Source organism: Gracilinanus agilis, chromosome 1, assembly GCF_016433145.1.
Source record: "Gracilinanus agilis isolate LMUSP501 chromosome 1, AgileGrace, whole genome shotgun sequence".
NCBI classification, from domain to species: domain Eukaryota; kingdom Metazoa; phylum Chordata; class Mammalia; order Didelphimorphia; family Didelphidae; genus Gracilinanus; species Gracilinanus agilis.
In genome coordinates this window covers 133,098,309-133,115,409 of record NC_058130.1, presented here as the reverse complement: position 1 = coordinate 133,115,409, position 17,101 = coordinate 133,098,309, and the positions used below count along the sequence as shown (strand labels likewise).

At 44.2% G+C, this 17,101-nt stretch overlaps 2 protein-coding genes across 3 annotated transcripts in view; one reads left to right on the top strand and one right to left on the bottom strand.

The window, feature by feature from the left end:
- The first annotated feature begins 388 nt into the window (after positions 1 to 388).
- INO80E (INO80 complex subunit E) lies at positions 389 to 10,703 on the top strand. 2 transcript variants are annotated; one of them, XM_044657123.1, is made up of 7 exons: positions 389 to 600; positions 888 to 958; positions 1,076 to 1,128; positions 2,835 to 2,913; positions 3,940 to 4,051; positions 4,974 to 5,090; positions 9,984 to 10,703. In XM_044657123.1, exons 1-7 carry the CDS (start codon positions 520 to 522, stop codon positions 10,206 to 10,208), a joined length of 738 nt encoding a protein of 245 aa, XP_044513058.1. In that variant the 5' UTR covers positions 389 to 519; the 3' UTR covers positions 10,209 to 10,703. The 2 variants fall into 2 exon arrangements, with proteins under 2 accessions (XP_044513058.1, XP_044513067.1); XM_044657132.1 differs by lacking the exon at positions 4,974 to 5,090.
- A 741-nt stretch (positions 10,704 to 11,444) lies between these two features.
- Positions 11,445 to 17,101, bottom strand: part of DOC2A (double C2 domain alpha) — an 8,600-nt gene continuing 2,943 nt past the window's right edge. Inside the window, exons 4-10 of the mRNA XM_044657070.1 lie at positions 16,965 to 17,074; positions 13,649 to 13,775; positions 13,444 to 13,503; positions 12,765 to 12,928; positions 12,347 to 12,428; positions 11,756 to 11,852; positions 11,445 to 11,587 (exon numbers count right to left, since the gene is read on the bottom strand). Of these exons, the coding sequence (XP_044513005.1) occupies positions 11,445 to 11,587; positions 11,756 to 11,852; positions 12,347 to 12,428; positions 12,765 to 12,928; positions 13,444 to 13,503; positions 13,649 to 13,775; positions 16,965 to 17,074 (783 nt within the window). The remainder of the gene's footprint in view (positions 11,588 to 11,755; positions 11,853 to 12,346; positions 12,429 to 12,764; positions 12,929 to 13,443; positions 13,504 to 13,648; positions 13,776 to 16,964; positions 17,075 to 17,101) is intronic.

Here is a 17,101-nt window from a genome sequence, read left to right as displayed (position 1 = left end):
TAATTCTTCCAACGCAACATCATGAGTCTAAAAATGCAGAGAAGGCGGTGATCGACTTTCAGAAAAGTGAACGTTGTAAACCACTCCAGGAAACTTTTAACTTCTCAAGCGGAGTTATGGGACGACCAACGTCTTTGGTCGTCTTTCGTGACGTCATTGCGTCTCTACGCGCCCGTTGGACCATACCGCCGCTGAGCCAGAGTTAATCCCCCCCTCTTTTTTTTTTTCTTTCTGGTGACTGCGCACGCACAATTCCCTAACACTGGTAGTCCTTTCTCGTGCCACAATCAGTCTCCGAAGAAACCTCTGCGCGGGTGCTTCTGGGAATTGTAGTCTCAAGTGGGAGTGGGGAGGCGGATTCCGGAAGTTGTGCGCCGGCGAGTGCCTGTTGTGGGGTGGGGAGCAGGTAACGGTTCTCCCCGGGCCTTGGGGGGGCCCTCCCCCGCAGGGCCTGTAGCCCGAGCCTGAGTAAGATTGGGCATCGGACGCCCCAGGTGGGTGTGACTTCCCTGGCCAGCCATGAATGGGCAAGCGGACGTCGAGGTGGACTACAAGAAGAAATACCGGAACCTGAAACGGAAGCTCAAATTCCTAATCTATGTAAGTGTGTGTCAGGGGACGGCTCTGATCCTGCCCCCCATCCCCTTGCCGCCACAGCCACTCACGGGGGGCCCAGTGCATCATCCTTCCCTCCTCACTCCCTCTAGGAGGCCTGGGAAGAGTCTCCCAATCCCTGGGGTATTAAGCCCAAGCCCTGCCCACCTACATGCTCTGTGACCTTGGGGCAGCCCCTTACCCGTGAACCTCAGTTTCTCTTATCTATAAAATAAGAGGGTTGGACCAAAGTATTTCCAAGGGCCTTCCAGCTCTGATGCTTTCTTATCCAGGAGCATGAGTGTTTTCAGGAGGAACTGAGGAAGGCACAGAGAAAGCTGCTGAAGGTGTCCCGGGACAAGAGGTAAGAGGGTTTGGAATGAGAAAAGGAGTAGGGAGCTAAGGAAGGAAAAGAGCCCTAGGAACAAAAAGGAGCACCACCTTACACGCATATACCCCTCCTTCCCATCTCTTTTTCTAGTTTCCTTTTGGATCGTCTTCTGCAGTATGAAAATGTGGATGAAGATTCTTCTGGTGAGTAGAAAACTAGAGTGCAGGGTACTGAAGACCTGTTGAGCAGTGAGTACTACCCATCCCTTCTTCTCTTTTCACCAGATTCCCTGGGTGATTTTGCATACAGTAATAACTCGGATTTTTTAGAGCTTTTAAGATTGATAAAAGATTCTCCTCTGACCTTCCCCAAAACTATGAAGTAGGTAGTACAAATATCATTTGTCTTTTCATTACAAATGAGGAAACTTAAGATCAAGGAGATCTAAGACTGACTAAACCATGTACTTGTTTTCACTGTATTGGCTATTGAAGCCTCCTGCCTGAATTCTTCTCTTAAGAAGATTAAACAACCAGGAGTAGGAAGAACCAGGTACTAGTTTCAGTTCTGACTTTATTAGAGGACCTTGGATGAATCACACTTTAAGCCTTAGTTTTCTCATCTGTAAAATGAGGATAATGATTCCTGCCCTCTTTCCCTCACAGGTTTTTTGTGAAGATCTATTGAGACAACCAATAAAAAACAATTAAGGGGGGTGGGGGGGGCAGCTGGGTAGCTCAGTGGATTGAGAGCCAGGCCTAGAGATAGGAGGTCCTAGGTTCAAATCCGGCCTCAGACACTTCCCAGCTGTGTGACCCTGGGCAAGTCACTTGACCCCCATTGCCTACCCTTACCAATCTTCCACCTATAAGTCAATACACAGAAGTTAAGGGTTTAAAATTAAAAAAAAAAAAAAACAATTAACGTTTACATAGTATGGATTATTTTTAATCTTTTTTTTTACATTGTCATATTTGAGCCTAACAAGACTGAGAGGACAGATACTCTACATATTTTCCCTCTTCTACAAATGAGAAAACTGAACCTCAGAGAGATAGGATCTCAATTTAATTCTTCCAGACTCCAAATTCAGTGCTCTATTATAGAGATACTCTGCTCTAGAAACAGAGAAGAGGAATTATTATTCACATTATCTTCTTTTATTTTTCTTTAATCCCTTAACTTCCATCTCAGAATTAATACTGTATATTGATTCCAGGTCAGAAGAGCTGGAAAGTTTAAGCAATTGCAGTTAAGTGATTTGCCCAGGGTCAGCCAGGAATTGTCTGAGGCCAAATTTGAACCCAAGACCTCCCATCTCTCAGCCTGATTCTCAATCCATTGAGCCACCTACCCTGCCCCAACAATAACTTCTTAATTGTTAACTGATTGCCTACTATTTCCAGGATATTGTACTGGGTTTTGGAGCTACAAGAGAGTCCCTGCTTGATCCCCAAAAGCTTATAATCTAGTTTGGCGAAAGAGACCATGCTCACATAAAGATAGTTTACAGAGTAAAGTAGTATATACTAACTCTGGTTCAAAGTACAAGTACTGTTCATTTTATCTTTATTTTATTCCAATAACAAATTTACATATGTTTCCAAAGTTACTTGATTCATGTTGTCTCCCTCCCCTTTTCCCTCCCCCCTCCAGGAGTTGACAAGCAATTCCACTGGGTTATACACGTATACTGTTACAGTTCAGAAGATAGAATGATCACTGACACTGGGATGATTTGGAAGGGCGAATAATAGGGCCCTTGGGTTGGATGGAAGCAAGATAAAAGAAGATATTCCAAGCAAATCAGAGCCAGGAATATGCATGGTGTATTTAATAAATGTTATATTCTTTAGTTATGAAGGGACTCTGAAGGAACAGAGAGAAAATTGCCCCTCTTCTCTTCTAGACTCTGATGCCACAGCATCCTCAGAGAACAGTGAGACGGAGGGCACACCCAAACTCACTGAGACACCAGCCCCCAAGAGGTGAGAACATATCTTCTGTCCTTTCTTTTCTTAAGGGCAATCCCTTTCTGTCTTTTCTTTTTTCACTTCACACTAAAATCTTTTTTTTTTTGTTATTCTGTGCTTGACAAACATCATCAAACATAAGCATTTCCATATACACAGAAGAATAGAAAAAGAATTGTAGGAGAAACCAGGAGTATTATATGCAACTTGCCTTTCTTCAGAGATAATAAATTCACTATGTCAATTTCAAAGCTGTCCTGCTTGCCTGTGTCTCCTGAGTCTCCTTCTGTTTTCTTCTGTGTATTTTCAGTGCTAAAATTTTCAATGCTCTTTTCTTTGGTTGTTTTTTTTTTGTTTTTTTTTTTTGTGGTGTCCTTGTCAGTAGTCCCATCTCCCATTTAGGAGGGAGAAAAGCCCAAAACAATCCACCCTTATGACAAATAAGAATAGTCAAGCAAGAAAAAAACCCCCATACATTTTCTATCTTAGAAAATAATATATCTTAATCTACCTCTTTGGTCCTTTACTTCTTTGTCAGATAGTGGGTAACATGTTTCATTAGTGGATCCTCTGGAGTAGCAGTTGTGTATTGCATTGATCAGAGTTTTTAAATCTTTAAAAGTTGTTTGGGGTTTTTTCTATGTTGTAGTTATTGTATAAGTTGTTTTTCTGGTTCTGCTCACTTCATTCTATGTCAGTTTTTCTGAGTCTTCTTGGGTTTTCTAATCTAAATGTTTCATCGTTGGTTATAGAGCAATAATCCATTACATTCATATGCCATTGATTTGTTCAGCCATTCCCCAACTCTTAGGCACTCCCTTAATTTCTATTTCTTTGCTACAATGAGAAGTGCTACTATAAATATTTTTGTACATTTAGGTCCTTTCCTTCTTTCTTTGATCTCTTTGGAAAATCTGCCTAGTGGTGGTATTAGGTTTCTGTCCTTTCAAGAGGGGGTGGCACCAGTAGAACTTATGGCTGAAGACAAGGGTTGGAGGATTACTATTTGGAGTCTGATCTTCTCTGTTGTCCCCTTTCTAGGAAAAGAAGTCCCCCTCTAGGGGGTGCCCCATCCCCCTCTGGCCTTTCACTACCCCCATCCTCAGGGTTTCCCCTGCAAGCCTCCGGGGGCCCCTCTCCGTACCTGACCTCGGTGAGTAGAAGTTTCAGTGGTCATGTTTTAGCCAAGGTTTCATTTGTGACAGCTTTAGTTTTTACATCAGGAAAGCGAGGCCAGCTGTCTTGCTTGCAGTGAGTTTCACAGATTGGCTGAGATTTCATGTGGTGAGCTTGCTTCAGGAACTGGCAGTAGCATTGTTACTAAAGGGCTATGACTTTGTGTTTACCCACTGTTCATAGGGGCTGGTGTATGGGATGTGTCTACCCTGTTGGCTATGAGTTGTGTTTGTAGTTTTGCCCAATTAAGGGAGTTGTAAAGCTAACGTCATGAAGGATTTTCATAGACAGCCTTTTTGGAAAGAGAACAGCCAGGCTAATGTTGGTGATGCACAAGGTGAAACCCTTAGCTTCCTATAATGTCAAAATGCCAAGCTGAGGGCAGGCAGCAGCTTCTTCTGAATCAGGAACCAACTTGGTGTAACTAACCGGATCTGAGCTGCTTTCGTAGTCTGTGGGTCTTGGCCAGGTCCCTTCATTGATCTAAGTGAAGCTGGCCCCTCCCAGAACTAAGAGGGGTCAGTGCTTACTTGGCAAAGTCCTATCTTCTACTGTTCTATGATATCCCTATCCCCAGGTTTATTTTTATGCAAACCCTGGATCTTTTCAGTGCTGGGCAGAGGCAAGGCAAGTAGAGTAAAGGGAAGTACTTCAGGAAGATGAAGATTACTTCCATGTGAGGGACCAGTTGGCAGTATTGGGGGGGAGGCAAGCAGGTTTGGGAGTCAAAGGATAGCCAGCTGGGCCCCACCATGCTCATCACCATTTTTTTTTTTTTGTTTTTCCATTTTCTCTTGTTTGGGTTTCTCCTTTTCCTTCCCTTTCCTTGACTTCCTCTCCCTCTCCCAACATCTATCCTTTTCCCATCTTCATTCTCCCCTTTTTCCCCTCCCCTGCAGCTGGCCTCCCCCCCATATTCCCCCTTCCCCTCCGACTACCTGGCCCTGCAGCTGCCTGAGCCCAGCCCCCTGAGACCCAAGCGGGAGAAACGGCCCCGCCTGCCCCGGAAGCTCAAGGTACCTGAATTTGGGGGGATTGGGACACTTGGAGGGTGGTGTAATATGGGTTTGGGGGTGCCAAAATGATAGGTGGTACTGGCCCTGGAGGAGAACTTGAATCTAAGGGAATTTTTGAATTACAGATAGAAATGTACAGATCCTTTACTAGGTATTGAGAGCCTGTTGTGTCCCCATAATACTGTGCTCGATGCTCTTTGGCACATACAGAAGCATAACAATAGGATTCCAGTTCTTGGTTTACAGTCTGGTTTGGTAGCCAATATTGACCCTGAAAACAGCATGAGACAGTTATGTGGTTTTAAGTTCTAAACTGAGTGAAAAGACTTAGAAATAAAGCAGAGAATAGGGAGAGAAAAAGTCTCTGGGGAAAACTTTAGGAGAAGATGGGTCTTGGCCAGAGCCTTGAATGATGAATAGGTTTGAGATAGGTAGAAGGGAACAAGAAAAACAATCCATAAGGGGTCCATGACACGGGCAGAGGTAAGTATGAGGTTGGTACGTTTCTGGGACCAAGATCAGCCTGCTTGGACTAGAAAGTACATGGAGGGCATAGGCAGTTCAGTTGGGTCCAGATTACCCAGGGCTTCCAAAGCCAGGCCAGGTATTTCAAATGTAATATACCATCTTCTTAGTAAAGGAGTGGCTTGATAAAAGTAGTGTTTGACAAAAATCAGTGAGCCAGAAAGTTGGACATGTCCAACTTGTCCTTTCTATTTTCTTTCATTCTTTCCAAGAAAAACTCTAGAGACTTATAAAACCTCCCTCAAACATAGCTTAGGACAGGTGTCAATCAGTCCCTTATTCTAGGCCAGTCACTGTGCTTAGCCCTAGGGCTACAAAGAAAGACAAAAGCCGTTTGGAGAACACATGCATACCACTGAGTGAAAGTGAGATGTATACAGGATGAAGTGAGAAGAGACTCACAAGGAAGGCACTAAGTTTAAGGAAGACTAGGAAAGGCCTCTTGCTGAAGGGAGGACTTTATCTGAGACTTGAGAGAAGCCAGGAGGCAGAAGTAAGGAGGGAATGCATTCCAGCCAGTGAAAACACTTGGAGTTAGGAGATGGCAGGTCTTGTTTAAAGAACATCAAGGAAACTAGTGCTTCCAGATCATAGACTGAATGGAAGAAATAAAGTGTGAGAAGATTGGAAAGGTAAGAAGGGGCCAGATTAGGAAAAGTTTTAAAAGGCATCTGGAGGGCTTTATGTTTGAGCTTGTAAGTAGTAAGGAGCCACTGGAAATTATTGACTAAATAAGTAATATAGCCAGACTTCTGATTTAGGAAGATCATTTTGGCAGTTATGTGGAGGATGGGCTAGAGTGCAGAGTCCCTTGAGGCAGGGAGGCTGACCAGAAGACTGTTTCAGTTTAGGCAGAATGTATGAAGGGCCCATGCTGATGTGATAGCAGGATTAGAGGGTGAATTAGAGATGCTCAGAAAGTTAGAATCAAGTAGGTCTTGGCAACAAATTTGATATGGGGCTGTAAGAGTGTCTGAGAAGTAGAAGATGACATGTCAAATTCTAGCCTGGGTAACTGGGAGGATGGTGGTACCCTAATCATGATAGGAAAAGGGAGGCAGAACCAAGATGTTCGTTTAATAGGAAGGAGTACAGTTCTAGCCTCTTTCTAGAACCAACTAGTAAACTGCAATATTTAGAAAATGCACCAGATTGAGTCCTGATAGGAAATCCAATAAAAAGTCACAATGAGTCATTTTTTTCAGCCAAAGTAGACATAAGGAAACAGATAAGTCTGGATGCTAGGGACAGGGTCTGGTCAGAACCATGCCAAGAAGAGCATTCCAGCATTCAAGGACTGAAAGAGGACTAAGGCTGTGCACCAGGGAAAAACAGGTTCCCAGACCCACACTGGGGCACCAAGACTTCATGTAGGGTTTGGGAACAGATACCAACTGACAGTTCCAGATCATAGATCAAGGTGGACTAAGGAGGGGACCTTCTTTGGGGGAGGTGGGTAGCCTTTAGGTTAAGGAGCATTTACAGGCCTTAAGCTGTGTATTAAGTGAGGAACAGTTCAGAAGCAAGCAGTAGCTATGTGGCTTTCACTCAGGAGTGGAGTCTCAGTTTCAACTTCTTTCCTAATCTGATGCCTGCAGAAGAATAACCAAGTCAGAAATCCCAGACCAAAGAGAAATCTACAATTCTGTCATTGAACCAGCAGAGTTTTCCACTTGGCTGATAGTGACTGAGTCCAGCAGAAGTCTACTGAACCTCCAAAGGCAAGCCATATATCTGTTGCTCAGACCCAAATCCAGGCTAGTAACTTTTTGAGCCCAGACCAGGGGACAGCAATCAGGTGTGCCCTGAATTAGACTCTTAGGAGTGCTGTAAGCTTACAGGTCCCCCAGCCTGAGCTGTCCTTGAAGTTCTGGAATTATACAACACTCAGTTACCCTAAGAGAGCAGCAGCAGGACTAGCCCAGACATTCCCTTCAGAAGGGTACAGGGTCTGCTTCTAACAGTTTGAAGTCAGGAAATAGGCTGGAAGGATGAGCAAGTAATAAAAGAATGCCACCATTAAAAGCAATTATAGTGACAGGGACTCTCAAGATACAAACCCAGGAGAAGAAGATGGCACCAAAACATCTACAAGCAAAGCCTCAAAGAAAACCACAGCTTGGGGGACAAGTTCAACAAGAATTCCTGGAAGAGATGAAGTGAGTTAAAACAAGTTTTAAAATATTTTTATAGTTGACATGAGAATGCTAAAGGAAAGATTGGAAAAGAAATGAGAGCTATAGAAAAAAGAATTGGAAAGGGAGTTAAAAGTTTAGCACAATAGATACAAAACCTTACCCATAGATACAACTCTAGAAAGTTGAATGGACAAAATAGAAACTAATGACTTCATGAGACAATGAAAAATATTAAAACAGTTGAGTCTGAAAATATAGAAAAACATTTAAAATATCGCATGGCAGACAGTAATAGGAAAGTTCAGAAGAAGGAGTGGTTTAAGGAGAAAGAGTTCAATTTTGGATATATCAAGTTTAAGATTTCTATTGGGCATCCAGTTGGAGATGTCCAGTTGGCAGTTAGAAATTTGAGACTGGAGGTCAAGAGAGAGGTTAGAGCTTGATAAATCTTGGAATCATTTCATATAAAACATAATTGAATCCATGGCAGCTGATGAGAATCACCAAATGAAATAGTGTAGAAGGAGAAGAGGGCTCATGACAGAACCTTGGCAGGGGACATTCATGGTTAGTAGGAAGGACCTGGATGAAGATAGTAAAGAGACAGAAGTAGTAGTCAGGTAGAAGGAGAATCAAGAAAGAGTGGTGTCAAAAGAGAGTATCAAGGAGAAATAAGTGATTGATTGAGGTTGCAGAGGTCAAAAAGTATGAGGATTGAGAACAGGCCATTGGATTTGGCAATTAAAAGATCATTAATAACTTTGAAGAGAATAGTTTTAGTAGAATATAGAATATTCAGTAGAATAGTGAGGTTGGAAGACAATATGTAGAGTTATGAGAATGAGAGGAAAGGAAGTGGATTCACTGACTGTAGACAACTTATTCAAGTTTAGTCACTAAAAGGAGAAGAGATTGACGACAATAGTTACTGGGGATGGAAGTAGACAGGTAAGAATTTTTTAAGGCTCAGGATGATGTATGACTTGCATATGTAATTGTTTGCCAACAGCCATCACCTGCTTCATTCTCAAGGAAAAAGACTCATCTAGCAACTCTGATAGAGGATAGAGTTAATAAGGGTAGTAGCTAATTTTTTTTATCACAGACAAAAATCTTATTACTATATATTATATATTTTATGTTACCAAAGAAGTGTTTTTAAGGAAGTGTTATTTTAAAGCCATTGGGGTCACATTAGTATTAGCTAAGTCATAAAACTATTAGGTGCTTCTTTAATAGTTGGCATTATGTAACACTTTAATGGTTTCAAAGTACTGTCTTCATAATAACCCTGAGATATCACCATTTTTCAGATAACGAAATTGAGGCCCTGAGAAATTAGGTCTCAAGCATTATTCAAATACAAGTCTCCTAAGCTTTTCTAGTATATCATGCTGCCTCTCCCTTAATGAGAGTGGTCTGAAAGGTCTTTATTGACAGATCAAGAATCTTTAAAATGAGAGGAAGCTTAGAAAAAGCATAATTCCTGAATCATATTCCTGAAGCTCTATTGGATTAGCTTGTTGTTGGCCAAGGTGGCCAACAATTTTTGATTCCCTACCTAGGATTTTGCTGGCATGTGTTTGAAATGAGAGGACAGGTGCTAGGAAATTATAGAGCATACATGCTCCATATCACACCCCTCAGCCAACAGACATCTCTGAGCAGCAGAACTAGATGCAAGGTTCTTGTAGAATGTACAGCATGCCTAGCAACAGACCAGACAGTTGATGTGAAATGTCTGGCTTCTTCCCTCCTTCCCAGCACCAAATATCAAATGGAAATCAGTCAAACTTGACCATTGAATTTGTCCCTTTTGCTTGGCTGGTGTCTCCGCTCAGTGCTGCTAGACTCTGGTGCCAAGACTTAATACTTCTCAGGAACTCAGCAGAAACTTTAGTTGACTGAAACATGGCTTATGGTTTTAAGGCAGTAATTGTAACAGACAAACTGAGAAAAAGAGTACTGCAGATCTCTAGAGAATGGAGTTTTCCCTGATGCTTTGGAACTTTTCAGTGTGTACTACTAATCTATAGAAAGGGTCATCTGGCAGAAGTATAAAACTATTAGTGGTGGGTGGGAAGACCAGGTGTCCTTGCCTAATTATGTAGACCAACTATGGAAGAGAAAGGCCCCGTAAATTTTCAGAAAAGTTCATTGTAAGGATAGGAAAGGAAATTTTCCTTATCTTTTTTTTCTGTATTTTTCTCCTCCTTCACCTTCCCTACAGATGGCAGTGGGGCCATCTGAGTGTCCAGTGGGGGGTTCACTGACCTTCCCAGGCCGGGGAGCTGGTGGTGCTGGGGTAGGGGCAACCCTGGCCCCACTGGGGCCTCCTAAGCTGCCCCCACATACCATCCTGAGCACCGTCCCTCGCCAGATGTTCAGTGATGCAGGGAGTGGAGATGATGCCCTGGACGGCGATGATGACCTCGTGATTGACATCCCTGAATGACCACCTATTCTAGCCCCTTCCTTCCCTCCAGTTGCCAGGTGGCAATGGCAACCGAAGCAGCAAAGACAAAGAGTGGTGTGTTTTTGGAGACATTTATTGATGCCCAGTCTTATTGGTCTGGACATTGACAATCAGAAGAGGCGTAAACATGCAGCAAGGCGCCCCCAAAGAAGAGGTGGGGAGGCAGCCCCCAACCCTGAAAGCGGGCACATGCCGCATTTGGATTTGCAGCCAGTGGTGTGCAGGGAAGGCAGATGGACTCTAGAGGTCAGCACAGGGCTTCCTCGCCCCCTGCTGCCATATGCTTTGCCTTCCTCTCGCCCTGGATGCAGCCAGAAGAAAAAGGGGCAGCCAGGAGGACCTCTGCCTCCCCTCCCTGAAGGCAAAGACCCTTGCACCAGCCACCATTTAAATGGGGCAGCTAGATAGGGCTAGTTTGTTTTGTTTTTGTTTTTTTACTGCAGACTTTTATTAAAGGGGTGCTTGGTGGTTTTATTTTGTTTTCTGAAATTTTCTCCCTCCTTAACCCCCTCCTAATCCGGTTTACTCCCCCTGTGGGGAGTTTAGCCGGGGCAGCCTGGAGAAGTGGACAAGAGGAGAAATGACCTGGTTGGGGGGAGGGAGGGGGCAATAAATTCTCTCCCTCCCCTTGCACATGCGAGTGGTATGGTTCATTTGCATATAATATCCCATCAGGCAGTAGGGAATTTGCATATATAGCCCCACCCATCCCCTCACAAAAAAGACATCCCCACAGTAACAAAGTGAATCTCACAAAATAAGACAGGAAGTGTTGAGGGGGGAGAGGGAGAAGCGGCTTCTCCCACCCCTGTCCCCATGTAAACGTGCAACACACTCGTGCGAAGCTGAGTAACAATCACATGGCCCTGTGGTTCCCCCCACCCCCCAAGGAGGGGCTCTTTTTTGCCCCCTCTTTCCTCCCACTCTTGCTAAGGTTCTTAAGGGCCACTTTCTGGGATGCAGCCTGGTTACCAAGTTCTCTTCCCTGGACTGAAACAAATGGCCTTCTGCCCTTTCCTGAGCCCAAAGAGATGATAAAGAGCTTGGCTTCCCTCTTCCCAACCTTTATACCCTCTTCACTTCGCAAGAGTGAAGAGGGGAAGCCACCTAACTGTAGCCCCTGGTCTCCCACATTCTCTTGCTTCCTCTGATTAGAAGTAGCCTTTGTTCATGGGGCTGGTTGGCTGGGATCTTCGGGAAGGGGGGGGGCGGGTCTTAGGTAGAGAAGGAGGCAGCAGCAGGGGGTAATTCACTGGTTAGGGTATGCCAACGTTCCAAGGTCACATCTGGTCTTCGAAGACAGTCCCCCCAGTGTTTCAGGGCCTCTCCCCGTGAATTGGGACCTAAGGACACCCCACCTGGAGGGACAGGAGAAAGGAACCAGGACATAACCCATCAATTTACTAAGTCCAGTGTTTGAATCGGTCTTTGTTTCACCCAAATGCATTGGTGACAAGGTTCCCACATAAAAAGTTGGTCCCCACAATCTTAGAGCCAAACCCCCTAGAGCCCAAGGATCTTCTCACCAATGAAGTCATTAGATTTGCCAATGTCATAGTCCCAGACGGTGACCTCTAGGGTCTTCGCAGCCAGAGCAGGGAGCTCCATCTCATAGAAGAATTCCTGAGGAGGTGGGGATTATAGAGGGCTACTTTCCCCCTACCTTTACCTTTGAGGTTTCCCTAGATTTTTTCCCTGATTCCACATCTAACTCTGTTCACTGAGGAAAAGGGATGATGTGAGCACCAGGGATGCTCCTGTCTAGGCCAACTCTTCTCATAGCAGTCCTTGGCTGTCTGAAGACACTGTGGGCCTGGGGCTTTGAGGAAAATAGAATTAAGAGGCTTTTGTAACTATTGATGTAGGGGCCTGTGGACATGAGGGTGTGTATTTGTGGAGTCACCATTAGCAGAGAGGTTTCTCCGAAGTAGAAGCTATTCCTTCTAGATTTCCCAGAATCATCCAAAGCAGGATGGCTAATAAATAATGGAATCCTAGTAGGGAGAATGGAAATAAGTGTTCTCACTCAGGAGAGAGCAAATCACCTTGTAACCTCCTTTCTGGGATCAACCCTCTCAATCAATCTCTGCCTCATTTTCTCCCCACCCCTCAGTCACCTCATTAAATTCAGGATTCAGAGTTTTCTTCTTCACTGATGTTTTGTGCTTTGATTTCTTCTCAACATCTGGCCTCAGGTACCTGTGGAGACCACTATAAGTCAGAATGCCTAGGTTCTAGAAATGGGGGGAGAGTAGAAGTGGAAGTAGGGGTCAGGTGCAGATGTCTGGGGCTTATGTATGGGGCCCGACAGAGGATCAGTGGTCAATGTGGCTAGGGAAAAGAGCATTTACTGGGCATGCAAGACACTTGGGTTCCTACTACTACTTGATATTTTGACTTAATCTTTAGGGTCTCATCCAATTTTGAAATTTTGATTCTATGGTTCTAGGTCTACTACAGAGTCAGTGAGAACCAAGAGGGAGTGTTTCAAGGGAAAGGAAACTGGGGGCTAGGAGGGGGTAGGGTTGGGCTCACGTCTTGACGTAGGGATCTGAATAGCCATTGACATCCATGGCTGCCAGATGAGCACATCGAACAATACCCACAAGCAGCCCCCGACGCTGAGATTTGTAGGTAAGACTGAGCAGGATTCGGCCCCGTTCTTCCAGCAGTCCCTGGCCCTGTTCTGCTCGCTCCAACTAGGGGGTGAGAGAGGCAGAACCTCAGAAACTGGATCCCCTTGGCTCAAGCTACACCCAGCCTACTCTTGCTAAATGATGTGAAATGATTCTTCCTCTCCTGCACCCTTCCCCCTTCCTTCCCCTCTGTCTTTAGAGTTCGAGAAAGGTGCTTTCTTCTATGTCTAGGCAGGAAATGGCAAAGGGGATAGAGCCATTTTAAGATGGCCAGGGCCTATCCAAACTGGATTTCCCCCCGCTACAGAAACCAGTCCCTTTCTCTTTTTTTTAAATAACCCATCTGCTTTAGAATTGATTCTAAATCAGAAGAACAGGAAGGCCTAGGCAACTGCAGTTAAGTGACTTAGCCAGAGTCACACAGCTAGGAAATGTTTGAGGCCAAATTTGAATGCAGGTTCTCCCAACTCTCAGCCAGGGTGGGGGTGGGGGACAAGCCACTGTGCTGTGTAGCAGCCCCGGCTCCCTTTCTCTTGAAGGGGACTACTAATGGAGCAAAGATAGGCATGCTTCCTTACCTCTTTCAGATAACAGGAAATGCCTCTCAGGGCAGCAGTCATAGAGGAAGGTGATGCCAACTAGAGGACAAAGAGAAGATTCCAAATACTGGCCAACTATTCCATTCCGTCAATCTCTTAGGCTCCCAAAATGTTCTCCCTTTTCCCAGTGCCCCCTCATTTCCCAACTATCAGTCAGTCTCATATCCAAATACAACGGACTGACCGGGACCTGTCGTTCCAGACATATGTTAAAGTGCTTCTTCTGGGAAGGTTTGAGACGCCGCAGTGGTACCCTGGTCTCCCCGATGAACTCATTGTGGCTCAGCTTGTCCTCATCACAAACAGAGATCCTAGAAGGACAGAGGCATCAGGGGGTAGTGCCACAGGGAACTGGCACTGGAAAAGTCAACTTCAAGTCAACTCCCTTGGAGTGAGGAGAACCAGACGGGGAAGAGATGATACCCTGGATGTTGGTAATCTCATGATTGACATCCTCTCAAGGTTCAAAGGACATTATAGAAAAGTTGCAGGAGATCTTAAGGGAGAATTCTCTCTCAATATGGAACAGAGAGAGGTCCACCTTGCTTTCTGGAGTTGAAAATAAAGATCTCATAGGAACACAACTAGGAACTCAGGAATAAGAGCACTAGAAAGCCCAGCCCCACCTAACCCACCTTCCTTTCAATGATTGATGGGAAAGTATCATATGGAAATGGCTCTCCTTCTCTCTCCTCTTCCAATTTTGGACATCTAAGCAGGAATTAAGGAAGGAATGCTTTGACCTAAGGGCTCTTAGAAAGTATAGGAGAGGTCCCCTCTCTAACATGAGAGAAATCTTTTTCTACCTGCATGACCACATCTAGTCAGGGGCCATATATCCGTATACCTAAACCCCAGTGTTATTGGTAACCAAGTCTTCATTTTTATCACATCTTCAAGACACCAGTCCACAACTGCATTAAGCCAGCCAAAGATGGGTATTTGTAGGTTTGATCCAGGGAGGAGGGATTCCTTAGTACCTGCATTCCTCATCTCCCTGGGGGAAAGAGCTGGAATGAGGGGCCAAAACCAAGAGGAGTTCTTCCTTTACTTCCTCCCTCCCAAACCCCCTCAGCCCCAGAGACAGAGACAAGGCAGAAAGGCTATAATTTGTCATTTCTCCAGAACTGGAACTAAAATCTTGCCTGGGGACAGGAGTTACTGATCAACTCCAGTAGGCATCAGTTTCCAGCCTACAGTCTCCACAAGCTGGCCACTTTGGGCACTGGAAGCAGCCTTGGACTCAGAGCAGAGTGATGGGAGAGGTAAAAGAGGGACTGAGACTCTAGGGAGGCATCAATTCAGTTGGTCTTCCATTAATTTCTCTGTGTGTCAGCCTCATAACATACTGTTCCATACCCATCTTCTTTTCCTCTTTCCAAGTTTAACCCTGCTTCCTCTATCCTTGATACCATCCTCTCCTGATTCCTCTTAGACCTTGTTTAATAATTATCCCTCACATCTCATGTCTGTCTCTATCTTTCATCTTCTCTCTCTCTGCTGATTCTTTCTTCACCACCTACACACACACACATTCATATCTCCTCTTTCCTAACAAAACATTGTCTTGACCCTCTTGCCACCTCAGACTACCTTTCTATTTCTCTCCTTTACTTTACTGCCAAACTCTTTATTCTATACTCAATGCCTCCACTAACTCACCACCCACTCATTCCTTAATCCCCAGCAATCTGGCTTCTGTCCCCATCACTGACTGAAACTGTTCTCTCCAAGGTCACCAATGCTTTCCTCTCTGCTAAATCTAAATGGTCTTTCTCAGTCCTGATTTCTTTTGCCCTCACTATAGCATTTGACACTTCTCCCTATCTCCTTCTGGATACCTTTACCTCTGGCTTCTGTAACACTGTAATAGTCCAACCCTCCTCCTAACTCTCTAACAACCCCTTCTCTGCCACCTTCATTGGCTTCTCTTTCTCCTTCTGTTCTCTTACTGTGGGCATCCCTCAAGGTTTGGTCCTCAGCCATCTTCTCTATGTTCCTCTAAATCCTCTTTCTTTTGATGATCTCATCCACTCTCAGCTTCAATGATTATTTCTATGCAGATGATTCCCAAATCTCTCTTTCCAGCTCTAATCTCTATTTCCTGAACTCCAGGCTGACATCTCTAGCCATCTGCTGTGCAGCTCTACCTGACTGTCTCATTAGCCCTACAAATGGAACATATCCTGAATCCAACTCACCACTGGCCTTCCCAAACCAGCTCTTCTTCGGTTCTTTATTTCTACTGATGACACTACCATTTCCCTAGTAACCCATGATAACATAGTCTCATGCCATTCTTCTCTTTCCCTATCAAAGAAATGGCAGGATTTGGTCACTGATTCGATTTTTGGGTCAGATTACAGAGGATCTTAAGTATCAGAAAAGAATTAGACTTGGTGGGGTAAGCTTATCAAACTCAACCTGACAGAATAAATTCAAATGAGGTAATATATGTGAAATGTTTTATAAAACAGAAAGGGTTATATTGTTAATTATCCTTGTAATTTATCTTAAATCTTCTCATCTCTTTTTAAAAACTCTTATCTTCTGTCTTAGTACTAATTCTAAGAAAGAAGAGAGGCAAGGGCTAGACAATAGGGATTAAGTGACTTGCCCAGGGTCACACAGCTAGGAAGTATCTAAGGTCAGAATTGAACCCAGGTGTGCCTGACTGCAGGCCTGGTGCTCTATCCACTGAGCTACCTAGCTAACCCCTAATCTAATCTTTTTGTCAAAGTTCAGAAAGAAAGAACCTTCTCCTTATATAATAACATTAATAATAACTCAATATTAATGGCTATTATTATGACATTGGGAGCTATTGCAGATGTTTGGTGAGAGGACTGCTGGGTTGAGAATTACATTTTAGGGAGATGAAGTTAACATTGAGTATGGTGGGTTAGGAAGTAAAGGGTTGGAGCCTTGTCAACCAAGGAAGGAGAGAATTTTTAAAAGGAAGGGGTGGTTATCATGGAAAGGTCCATAGGGGTGAGGACTTAGATCATGGGAAGTCACTTCCTCTCTCCAGGTATCAGTTTCCTCATCTGTAAAATTCAGAGGTTCAATAAAAATGGTCTCAAATTCTCCTTCCCGCTCTAAATTAATGATTCTAGAAGACCACTATTGTGGCAATAAGGTCACCCAGACTTTGGAAAGACCAATTTCAGTAGGGCACAAGATGAGAGCAGAAGCCAAATTTCAGTGGATTGAGGAAGAAATTTGAGGGAAGTAATACACCAACGTATAATACTCTTTCTAAATGTTTACCCACAATTTTAAGAAAGATTAATAGCTCAAAGGATCAATAGGGTAAAGAAAGGACTTTTTTTTTTTTTTCACAATAACAGAGACCTGTGTGTGATTGAAAGCTGAGGGGAAGTAGAAGTAGAGGTGGAGAGCATAAAGATCCTTTCCGGAGGTGGTGAGTAACTTATAGTTCAAGGCCCTAGGAAAAGATGGAAGGAATTAAATTAAGTCAATACTTTGCTGGGTCTCACCTGAGCACCTTCCGAGTGATGTCCTCATCAGTAATGCCCCGATACATTAAGTCTTCATTCCACACGGGGTTCAGTGTGTTCCTCTGAGTCTTGGTCTTCAGCTTGTTGGCCTATTGGTCATGGGGCGGGGGTGGGGG